We start from the raw sequence: 12130 nt of genomic DNA, 5'->3' as shown, positions 1-12130 counted from the left end.
TGACCTCCATTAAGACAAACCAGCTCATGGTTTTGTTTATAGGAGCTTCCACTGACTGTGAGGGCGAAAAGCAACAGGGGCTCCACTGCTCCGGGGCTAAATTTGTGGAATGCTGCCACTGAAGTATGAAGGGAGACTGTGATCAACCTGGCTATCCTCTATACAGCAAATATTTTAACTATGTTTGAATTTTGAATTAGATTGAGTCAACACACAGAGCAAATATTTCAGCTGATGAATGTGGGGTTTAATGATATTTATAATGCATAGATACAGTACATACAGTGCGATGTGATGTCTCACCATGTTCCCTCACAATAATAAACAACTGAAGGATGATAATAAATAACTGTTTGGTCTCCAGCGGATATAATCTAGATCCATCACAAATGAAAGGTTTAATTTCCTGTAAAAGATGAAGTATTTTTTTTTTCAAGAAACTAGCCATTTGACAGCCTGGTCTGTGGGTTTTAAACCAAAAGGAAAAAAAAACTGGACAATAAGCTTTGGAGCCAGAGAAATACAGACACTTCCATTTGTGGAGGAAATAAATGTGAGATCTGAATGAGAGATATCTGTTCTTCACAGACACACAACTCCCCCAGGAAAGAGAATTATTCTCCGGTTTTGTTGTTGGACATGCTTCGGCAGTTGTTTGACTTCAAAGGTTTTCATACATTATAGGGCTGGTTAAATTTAAACTGCTGCTTTACAGAATGGATTTGCGCTGTGACCATGTTCAATTCTCCATTTCCTGTGTCCCACTGCCTTTAACCATACAGAACTAAAGCTGATTATAGCTTCTACTGTGACAACACTGATACCAGGATACCGTGATGCGACATGCAAAGGAAACAAGTACATTCGTGGATGTGTTTTAAACTCTCATCTGAAAAACATGCATGTTTCCAATGTTAAAGGAAACAAACAAAAAAATCTTAAAGTACAGCTCATTTTATTGTACTGCAACAAATAGAATAACTCCATTCAATAAATATGTTAAATGATATTAAAAGACTAAACAAACTGTTGTCATATAAAATCACAGTTGCACCAAAGATGCCATTCAATCAATGGCAATCTGACATGATGTCAATTTGATATAGATATCTGGTGCCCAAATGAGACAAACAGTCCACAACCCAAAAACTTTAAATTATATGTGTGTGTGTGTATACATACATATATGTATGTGTGTGTGTGTGTATATACATATATATATGTATGTGTGTGTGTGTGTGTGTGTGTGTGTGTATGTATGTATGTATATATATGTGTGTGTGTATATATGTATATATATATATATACATACACACACACATACACACAATATATACAAATGGATCTAAAGAACTGCTAGGAAATGCTTTTAAGTGCATAGAGTATGTGCCACATTAAAGCCCTGTGATAAGCTCAGCCTGTAAACGTGATCTGGGCCATGAGAAGCTGAGGTGCCCACAACCGTGCTCTTTTAGCTCTTTAAACGTGTCCTGGGCCATGCTCCTATAGCTCTTTAAACATGTCCTGGGCCATGCTCCTATAGCTCTTTAAACGTGTCCTGGGCCATGCTCCTATAGCTCTTTAAACGTGTCCTGGGCCATGCTCCTATAGCTCTTTAAACGTGTCCTGGGCCATGCTCCTGTAGCTCTTTAAATGTGTCCTGGGCCATGCTCCTGTAGCTCTTTAAACGTGTCCTGGGCCATGCTCCTATAGCTCTTTAAACGTGTCCTGGGCCATGCTCCTATAGCTCTTTAAACGTGTCCTGGGCCATGCTCCTATAGCTCTTCCATGGCATTAGTGTTGGTCCAGAGCAAAGCAGACCCGTTCCTCTAGCTGCTGTGCTGTGGGTCGGGCGTCGGGGTCAGACGCTAGCATATTCAACAGGAGGGCGCAGAGGGCGGGGTTAGGAGGTGGGGGCAGCGGTGGAGCTCGTCGTGCCCTCATAGGAATGACCAGCTGTAGATCGGGGTTCTGGCACAAGGCTTCGCCAAGGGGGGTTAGCCACCGTCCTCGTTCGATGTATGCTCCTGAAACAGAGAGAGACACGTAAACTCACACACGCTGAGGCAGAATGTAATCACAGACACACCTGCATATAGTGTCAAAATGCATCCGGCATGCACTGTGTGGAGGTGGATTAACAGCTTGGATGACATATTGTCAAATGTCTGTCCGCATTTTCTTTGCTGTGGCACTGTGTGTCATAGCCACACCGTTCTATAAAGTAATACAGTTCGCAATACAGCATCCATGACACTAAAAGGTCTTTTGTGCCTCCAGTTCACTAAATATGCCCTGCGGTCAATTTACTGGCATCCAGTGATGCACAAGAGAAGAAACCACAGAGTGAAGCTGGTGGGTGGAGGTTGGTAAACAACATGGAAAAATGCTAATTGCCCTTAATAAATAGGCAGAGACATCTGACCTTTCCATATCCCTGATGGCTCTGTGCAGACAGGAGAAGAGACAGAGTGATTATACTTCCACTAGAGCTGTCTATACATTCAAACCAGCCATCATCCAATCATTTTAGCCCAATCTAGACAGTACGCCCAGTGAGTAGTTTCCTCAGTCAGGCAGCCCGCATCCAAATGCCTCGATACCTAATGTCAAAGCTTAGGCTGTATTTCAGCTTCAGTGTGCATCAAATGAAGTAGCAAAGGTTCTCCGAGGTGACCTGAATGTTAAACGCTGCAAAAAATATCCTACTTACAAAGACAAGAAGCCCTCATGATTATATGAATGAATTACTCTGTATCTTCAATGCTACTGTCATTCAAAGGGCAGTATTTCACATAACGGCAACAATAACCATTCAAAGACGTTCTTAGATATATCCTAATGAATGCCACAGTACACAAATGAAGTACTTCCCAACAGACTGAATGGTAATACCATTTGGACAGCACTGAGAGCATCTCATTCAAAGTAAATGCAGGCCTCTAGTACAGAGAAAAACAAATTTCAAGGAGGGAAATGTAATTTAAAGGGCAGTTCACACATTCTGATGTAACCTTTATCTTGCTGCTTTTGTTGCTTCGAAGTGGTGGGGGTTTTTTTTCTCAATGCAACACTCGGATTTTAGTTTTATGTATTTTTCGCCTGACAAGTAAGGCCCCGGGACTTCCTGTTCAAATTGTGTCTCACTTTCCAAAAGTGAATAGTTCCGTTATAAGGACTGTCTATCCCAGCTTAACCCGCATGAGCTGTAGATGAACAGAAACTATAGGTAAATTTAGACGGACGTATCATACAATACAGATCAACTCAGCTATGGACCCCAAACTCACCGAGTTGCTCCTGGTTGGAACCATCCTCCAGGAAGGTGATCCTCTCCAGCACGGCCCAAAACAGCACACCCAAAGAGAAGATATCTGCCTGTGCTGTGTAGCTACGGCCAGCCCACACCTCTGGGGCCATGTAAAAGTCTGAGCCACAGGTGGAGGAGAGAGCCAGTCTGCTCTGATCACCATCAGTGGAGCCCTCTACCATCTTACTGAGACCAAAATCTGCTACCTGTAATAAAATGTACATGTTAGAAAGACATAAATAATGGTAAAAAAAATCCTGTTTTTGGTGGAATTCAGAGGCCAGTGAAGAAGTAGGTGTCAATGTTTAATTCTTATATTTTTTAACCTTATGAAGTGTACATGTATTTTTACCTGGAGTATCCATATTAAAATACTTTCTCATATTGTAATTTAGCTAATTAATACACTTGTGGAATGGAACTACTCTTATGTTGAGAACATCTAACGGAGGCACGATGAAGGGCAGGCAAATATTGACAATGAACTAATATGTAGTAACCTGAAAGAAAGCCTAACGGAGACAGATGTGGCCCCTTCCAACTGCATTTCTACTTCATTCAAAATTTTCAACTAATACCGTCATTTAATACAAGTAATACTGAAAAACTCTGATTGAACATGTTGCTCTTAATTTTTCGCACACGTCACTGCTTATTTTTAATCTCAGTTGCCATTTGGGTGACCAGCCTTCCAGAGCAAGAGAGAAAGAGAGAGAGAAGAAGAAGAAAAAAAGCCAAACCTAGGTTCAAACAAAGCTGTCCATGCCAGTGCCTTGTTCTCACAAGTGTTATTATGATGTAACAGACACCAAGCCTGAAACTTTTCATTAGTCTTTAATCAGTCTGACCATATACCTGATAAAGACAGATGTTCTTTTGTGCTCTGATAGAAGAATAGCTTTAGGTTTCATCAAAGACCACTGACATGTCATTTACTGTACTATTTTTCAATGATATTTTTTCACGGATGCGTGACTCTGAAAAATACTCTGGATCAACCGTCTTCAAGAGTACAAAGAGGGGGGAAAAAAACCTTAAAAACCCTCATTAATTGCAAGTTAGAAAAAAAAATGTTTTCTAGTTGATTTCTCTCAAACTTGGCTTATCAGATTCTCATTTGTACAAACTTCTTATCTTCAAAGTTGCTTTACAGAACCATGTCCTTGTGTATTGATTATCGGAGTGACTTACAGTTTTAAAGGGAATTACACAGTGATGTAATTCATTTCTGAAAAGGAACTGTGGTCTGGATTTCACCCTCAGCAAAAACACAGCACAATCCATTACAGCACCCCACACCTTCTGCAAGTCTCAGCTTCTGATGAGAAAAGCAGCTAATCTAACGTTGTAAGAGACACAGAGGGTATGGCCTTGATGCATGTGAACCACAAGTATCTTCCCATTTTCCTCAAAGAAAGTATTCCACACGGTCAACATTTACAATTAGAACATTTACAGTTTGCAATCAGAATGATCATACAAGTGTCTCTCTGACAGAATGTGGCTCTCTACAGAGGACGGAAATAACTTTTACTAATTATTTGACTTTTTTTTGTGTATGCACTGGTGAGATTCGTTCTAAGAGTATAATGACCACCAAGCAGCATTCACAATTTTACTCAGCAGTCTGTTCTACTGATGATGTGAAGATCCAATAAATATTGTGTCCTGGCTTGACCGACTTGAGTATCACAGTTGTTTTTATTCTCGGCCCCCATGTCTCAATACAAACCTGACACCACTGAACTTCAATATCAGTGTTATTCAAATGAGTACATAAACAGTGCATGGCACATAAGCAGGCTAACAAAAATTACAAAGGTTATAATAATCTCCAATTCTTTGTCAGCTATTAAATGGAATTATACTACAAATGCAGTGAATACAGAGGGTGCTTTCTGTAACACAAAGATTCATACTTGTTTTTGAACGCATCATAATGCAGTAGTCATTTTAACTTACATGTACTTTACGCATTTCTATAGCATATTTTAGGACGTTGTGCGTTTCTGTTGGAATTACTGGAATTAGTCTATGCGACGCCCTAGTTTCACTCTGTACCTTGATGACTGGTCCTGCGGAGGTTAAACTCACAAGCACATTATCAGGCTTTAGGTCCCGGTGCACAATTCCCAGACCATGCAGAAATGTCATTGCACTGCTTAGCTGTTGGACAACGCTGTGGTTGCGCTGAGTGTCCGGAGGCCTCGAGAGTATGTACTGGTTCAAGTCTCCCCCGTCACAGTGCTCCATTACCAACCACAAAGCAAAGCACCGCCTAGACTCCTGCTCCGGGGTTGCCGATCTCCTTTTGAATTTAGATGATCTTGGGTGTTTCCTTTTCTGGCTTTTTGAATCTTTATCTACCACCCTTCCTTTCAGTGCACTTTCGACAAGGTCCAACGGTAACCTCCCGGCTCTCAGGGGTTGCAATATCTTAGGTCCGGTCTGCAAGAAGCAGTTATGAAGGGCAATTACGTTGGGATGGTTACTTGCTGTGGCTCTCATAGCCCACAGTTCCTGTAAGTACAGCTCAATGCTTTCTGGGCTACAGCAGGACAGCCGTTTGATAGCCACTCTGTCCCCTCGTTTTCCCCACCGGCCCGTCTCTACCACTCGACCTTCGAAGACAACTCCGTAGCTGCCTCGGCCTAATTCCCGTTGTAAGGTGTAGACCTCCATGCTAGAGGCAATTAACTGCGCTGCACTTCAAATGTTTGAACTGCTCTAACTGGTTGAACTGTGTTAGGCAATAGTATTCTTCACTTCTGCAAAACAAAAATATATAAAGAGTTATTCACGACGAAAAAGAGAAGTCATATGAAAGAAAGCACACGTCACGTTATCTAAACTATCCATCTGATTTTTATATTGCGGAGATTATATGGTGAATGGTATTTTGGCCCTAAAACCTACTTTATACAAAGTTAACGTGAATATTATTTGATTTAGCCTACGTAACTAATTAGCAAAGCTCCTTAAGAGACTGGAGAAGTAACGATATAGCACGAGACACTAACGTTACGTATCAAATAGAAACAAGTATTATTATTTAAATATGAAATAGACGCTTACCCGTGAAAATTCAAATCAGACATCAAATCATAACTCACTATCAGGGTCTTTGCATGCCAGTTGTGCTTTAGCAAGCCCTTTTGTGGAAAGTGTAAACAATGTTCAACTCAAATGAAAACAATGTAGCTAGGTTATGACATGCTTCCTTTTTCAGACCTTCCCGCTGCATGTACGTAAGTAGTAATGTGCGCTCTCATTGGCCAGATAACATAAACTACGTTGATCTTGACCAATAAACTTTGATAACAGCTTAACATATTTCAAAGTATCCTATGAATTTGTTTTGTGTAATATAACACATCAGCACCACAGTTTCCGCATTAAAAGGAAGTACTGTCCTGTTTGTAAAAGGTACATTGATATACATGTCCTTTATATTTACAGCTGTAAAAAAAATACAATATGATCTTAAAACTCTGTTTATTTTCAAATTTATAATCCTTGTTTTCCTGCTTACGTCAAGGCTGCCGGGGTTAAGTCAGCTGTGTTGCTCCACCAAATACGATTATTTAAAAGTACAACAACGGACGTGCGCACCAATAGTATGAATGTTGCCTGTTATCGAACTTTATTGATCTTTGTCAAAAGTTACCCATTGCATCTGATGAGATTTCGCCAAGAAAACATGATGCTGCAAGAAATCCAAATTGACGCTCACAGAAGTGTATAAAAGTACAAAACATGACGGCTCTGAGCTTGCTGTTTCAATCAAATGTAACAAAATATATGTGTATCAGTTAGCTACAAAACGAACAGTAATGAAAATGGCAAATTCAAGTTAAGCAACAAAAAGTACTGACGGAATGAGTTACGGAAAGAAGAGACCCTAATCTGAGTTAGAGAAGGAATAGAACCTCATAGACCAATGGAAAAATACCTTAATTTTAGAGGCTAATATATTCTGTACTCTTCATATTCGAATACATAAGGGATCAGTCTGCACTTGGAATTTACCAATATTGCTAGTAGAGATCATTTGTGGTTAACACATCAAAACTAATTCAACTACTCATGAGAGCACCACGCACAGGTAAGCCCCTCATTGTTTCTGAGTGAACTCTTCAAGTCTGTCCTCTTGCCTCCCATAATAACTGAATGACAGGCAATGCTGATAAGGGGTACTCCTCAAGGGAAAACCTGAGGGCACCAAAATGGAATGCCTCGTCTCATTCTAAACATGGCACTTCATCTTCAGCCAATGAAAAATCTGTCACACCTGACCTCTCTCACATAATAGAAAATAGCATCTATTCTATAACCATCCATCACGACCTTGGATGTTATCTACGTACTCTGCATAAAGTTGAGCCATATTTCACCGTACAATATGTTTATCCAGTACGATGACGCGTCTTCTGTTTGAGAAATAACTTTTAAACCTCTTTTTTTATTTACTTTAAATAAATATGAAGGAACTATTGTTGACTCTCTCTGGTTTTCTTTTTTGAGACAGTCTTTTTGTTTTTTCTGTTGATTGAAAGTCATGTGGTTGATATCAGATTTTGAAACAAAGTACATTTCCTGTCTTTTCAACTCTCCCACTGTCTGTTGTGAGGAAACACAAAGAGGTAGAAAATTTGCAAATGCCTTTTTGTGCCTGTCACACTTAATCCATTTTCAACTCATGCATAGCCAAACGCTTTCATATGTCACAAGTCATTGAGATCTCAGTGCAGTCAGCTGAATGAACAAACCTCTTAGATATCCATTTATATTTGCAAAGTTTCTTGCCAGTTTGTTCAATTGTCTTTTCCAGTCTTTCCACTCACTATCTGATTCAGTGTAAAACTTATCTCAGTAAAGTCAGATTATCAGATGTTTATTTGTTCTTTTTACAGCTTTTCTCTGTCATGTTTCATTGCAGAGCTTTGATTCAAACCACCATTTTCTCAGAAGAACAAACAGAGCAGATCCATCATCCATCATTCTTATCATCTTCAGTCTGTAGAGGCTTTGGCTTATTTTTCTGACCAAACCGATATTGTCACATCATTCAATCTCAATTTCAAATAACTTTAAGATATCACACGGTTGAAAAAACATATTGTAAACTTACTACACATGGAAGACCAGAACGTCTTCTGAGAATGTTTTTTTTTTTTTTCTTGTTTTGTAAAATCAATTAAGGACCCAGTATTAATAATCATCATGGAGGTCTTTGCAGTTGATTGCTTTGGTCTCCCCATAAAACAGGGCAATGTCTCCCTCAATGACTTCGGCATGCATCGCTGCTTTTCATCACTCTGTAAGACAATAAAACTTTGCACTGGATCTGATGGGGGGGAGATTAAATGACATCGGTTAGAGCCTGCTGGGCACAATGCGTCACTAAGGTGAATATGTCCACTCACTTAATTACATATTTTGAAGAGAATTGACTTTTTCATTTTGCTTCAGAAAAGGTTTTATTTCTGTGATATATTTGAGGTGTGATGCTGTTACAGTGATTCAGATACTGCACTAATGTGATGTGGCACAGACTTTGATGAGCTTCTTCCTCCATTATAGCAAAAAGAAGATTTCTATTTGTGCGTTTAATGTCTAATTTCACATTTACCACAGCAGGCAACATGAAAAGGTCGGCTAAAGGAATCAGCTACTCTGATGTAGAGGAGTTATCATAAATGTTGGTCAAAATAATATATAACTCAACAAACATTTGGATATTGTTTGTCAGAGCATCATATTCATGTGTTCCTCACTGCTGTAAGTCTACTATGTTTTTAGCATCAGCCAAACAACATTTTCCATGATGCTGTGCATTCAATATTTTTCTAATTACAAACATGAATGTCTAAATATCTTTATTTATAATCCCTTTAATCGACAGTGTACAAATAAATGTGATTATGAGGATCAAAGGATGTTATTAGTTCACATAAGAGACACGGTAAGTATCATAGGCATATTGGCTTTGGATGTTCATCCAAAAATAGTTTTAACATGTACAATAAGGAGACTGCTTACCCATTTACAGCCGTTAAGGTGTCACATACAATTTTATGAATTGTATGATTTGACTTTTGACAATAAAACGTTTAAACAAAAAGAAATAAAAAGAAAATAATAATGGCATAAATACTCCAGGAGAGGAACACTATTTCACATGTGAAATTACAGTTGATTTACAGGCCAATATTTCCGCATATGAAAAGTCAAAATGTGTCATATATGTGGCTATATATGACTGTTGCAACATAAAAATTTTAGTTTTTGAATATTAATTGCTTCAATCAAATAACTAAAACAACAAAACATATTAAACATATTAAAAATCAGTACATACAAGGTAAAAACACACACAACAGTTTTCCTTTTCATGGCGTTCACTGTTTTCCTGCATGTGGTGAATTATATCATGTTCAAAGAGATAAAATCAGATAACATCAGGAAATTAGGTGTCCATTTCTTCCATCTCTGATAGCATCAGCACTGCAGTATCTCCCAGAATAAGCACAGATACTCTTGGCCTATTTACTTGGTAATGATAGTATGATTCAACTCCCTCACTTAGCATTACTGTCTCTACAGTCTTATCTCAGATTTTAAGGGAGAGCATTCTCTTGTGCTTCTATTTTTGCATACTTCTCCGTGTGTGTGTGTGTGTGTGTGTGTGTGTGTGTGTGTGTGTGTGGTACATGACTGTGACTTAATGCAGAGAATGCTTTATTCTAAACACTTTTGTTATCCATGTTTGCCCACACCAATCTGGCTTCACATTCAGTGACCATTGTACACGAATGCCCAAAGCCATGAAACTGAAGATGAGGTCAGAAATAATTATATTTCAGATATGAAGGGGAAGATTACTTCTGTTATTCTGTGTATGAATCATATTTCCCCTAAACATTAGTTTTCTAAGCAGGTCACCTCTGACCCCATCTCTCTGCCAGCATAAACTCCTGCTCCCGCCTTGGTGCCTGTGCACAGACAAGGTTTTTCATCCACTGAGACCTCTCTTCACCTTTGGGAGTTTTTGTTTTCCATTCTGAATGTTATTCTTTTAAACCCTTTCTGTTCTACATCTCTTGTAAACAACACTTTTTGGAATTACACTGAAGCATCAGTTTTCAATTTCAATTAGAGAAAATAGGTATCAATTAACCAGTTAATAAAAGAAACAGTTATGTCTATTTGCGTTTTATCAATGGAATGTTTTCTCATGTCGTGAAAATGCTTTTTGTCCCAGTCAGATTTTGATGAAGGCTATGAGTGTATAGATTGGGTGACGCATGTTTTTCTTCTGGAGTCTTTCTTCTGGGAAAGAAGTGACGTTTATGGTGCAATGGACGTCATCGTTGACTAAGAGTTGCATGTTGGCTTAGGCTTGGCGTAAAACCACCCCTTTGGTGTGTCCCTGCCTATGTGTACTGAAAAATCAGGAGGATGAAGAGGGGGAGGGGGCCATGGGCTGGACCAGGGGTGTGTCATTATAAGAGGGAAAGTGGATGCATGCAGTTGAACAAGCCCAGAGGCTTAGGATTGGACACTACTGCTACTCTACTTACCAGAGAGAAACACAGAGAGAGAGAGAGAGAGACAGTGGGAGAGTGAGAGAGAGACAGTGAGAGAGAGCTGGAGCAAGAGAACCCGCCTCTTCATCTTGAACACAGGTAAGGTGTCATAGCATCTTGCTTTCCTCTTGGTAGTGGATATGTGTGTATGCGTATGTGTGATTGTGTATGTCAGCTGGTGAATATGTGTAGTCAAACTGCTTTACAAAATTTTTTTTTTCTTTTTTTTTGTATGTAGTATATATGGTTTTTTTTACTGCTTGTGAAAAAGCCAGATATTACTGAATCAGGCTTGTTTTGGTTTGGCTGGATTTTTGGTCATTAATGCATTATTCACATCATTCTGTTGTAGTTTGATTATTAGCTGTTTTCCAGAGTATCTGTGAGGACTATGAGCAAAACTAGATACTAAGAGATCCCTGGTGGTGTTTATCCGTAGTGATCACTTGACAACCATACTCCTCTTCAAACAACACACAGTCTTCCCATGGATCAGTGTGTTTATCTCCTAGATTATGCCATTACGAGTGGCACCTACGCATGCCCCCCTCTCAATCCCCAAGTTTGAGCTGTAATTTGGTATAAGACAAGAGGAATGAATCCTTTTCATGTTTGGTTATGTATTTGATCAATTTTCCTATTTTTGAGGAAATATTAAGATTAGATCCTCGGCTATATTTATAGAGGATATTAAATGGATTAACCCGATATTATTAGCCTTACATTAGTGTTAAGTCACTTGTCAGAGGCTCACTGTGTTGTGTTTGGGACTGATCTGCATAATGTTGTGTGTGTGTGTGTGTGTGTGTGTGTGTGTGTGTGTGTGTGTGTGTGTTTTTTTTCAACATGCTAATATCATGGAGGAAAAGAAAACATAGTTTGACTTGTCTCTTCTAAGCCAGCTTTAAGTTTAAGACTCTGATGAATTGACTTTTGTTGGAAGTTAGTGAGGAGTTATGCTTGGTAAATCACCTCTCAAATTGCTCATAATTTCATAAAAAGGTTTATTAGGAAGTAATTTGCTGCAGTCTAAATTAAACTAAGCTTAATCTGAGTAATCTACTGAGGCAGACTAATCGTATGCATACTAACACAGCAGTTTCACGCATATTCTCCATGCTGTCATTTTTTTATATTTCAGCTTCTCGTAATGTTCAGCAGAGAGACAAACAGCTCAGAGAAACCTTTTCTTTTTTCACTAGCCATATCCTTCTAATAAAACCACTAAAAT

At 39.0% G+C, this 12130-nt stretch overlaps 1 protein-coding gene across 1 annotated transcript; it reads right to left on the bottom strand.

Moving 5' to 3' along the window:
* Positions 1-1794: 1794 nt before the first annotated feature.
* On the bottom strand, positions 1795-5992 carry LOC115809337 (serine/threonine-protein kinase PDIK1L). The gene is made up of 3 exons (XM_030770939.1): positions 5372-5992; positions 3291-3516; positions 1795-2027 (listed from the first exon to the last, which is right to left on the bottom strand). Exons 1-3 carry the CDS (start codon positions 5990-5992, stop codon positions 1795-1797), a joined length of 1080 nt encoding a protein of 359 aa, XP_030626799.1.
* Between the last annotated feature and the right edge of the window lie 6138 nt (positions 5993-12130).

Source organism: Chanos chanos, chromosome 4, assembly GCF_902362185.1.
Source record: "Chanos chanos chromosome 4, fChaCha1.1, whole genome shotgun sequence".
Lineage (NCBI taxonomy): Eukaryota > Metazoa > Chordata > Actinopteri > Gonorynchiformes > Chanidae > Chanos > Chanos chanos.
The sequence above is the reverse complement of the archived record's forward strand: the minus strand, read 5'-3'. Positions and strand labels throughout refer to the sequence as shown.

Bases quoted from the DNA above. Each gene is read 5' to 3' on its own strand.
- LOC115809337 (XM_030770939.1), bottom strand. From the start codon at position 5,992: ATGGAGGTCTACACCTTACAACGGGAATTAGGCCGAGGCAGCTACGGA. The intron at 3,517-5,371 runs GTACAGAGTGAA...ATTTTATTACAG, and splicing joins CCGCAGGACCAGTCATCAAG to GTAGCAGATTTTGGTCTCAG. The intron at 2,028-3,290 runs GTGAGTTTGGGG...TCTCTGTTTCAG, and splicing joins TTCCAACCAGGAGCAACTCG to GAGCATACATCGAACGAGGA.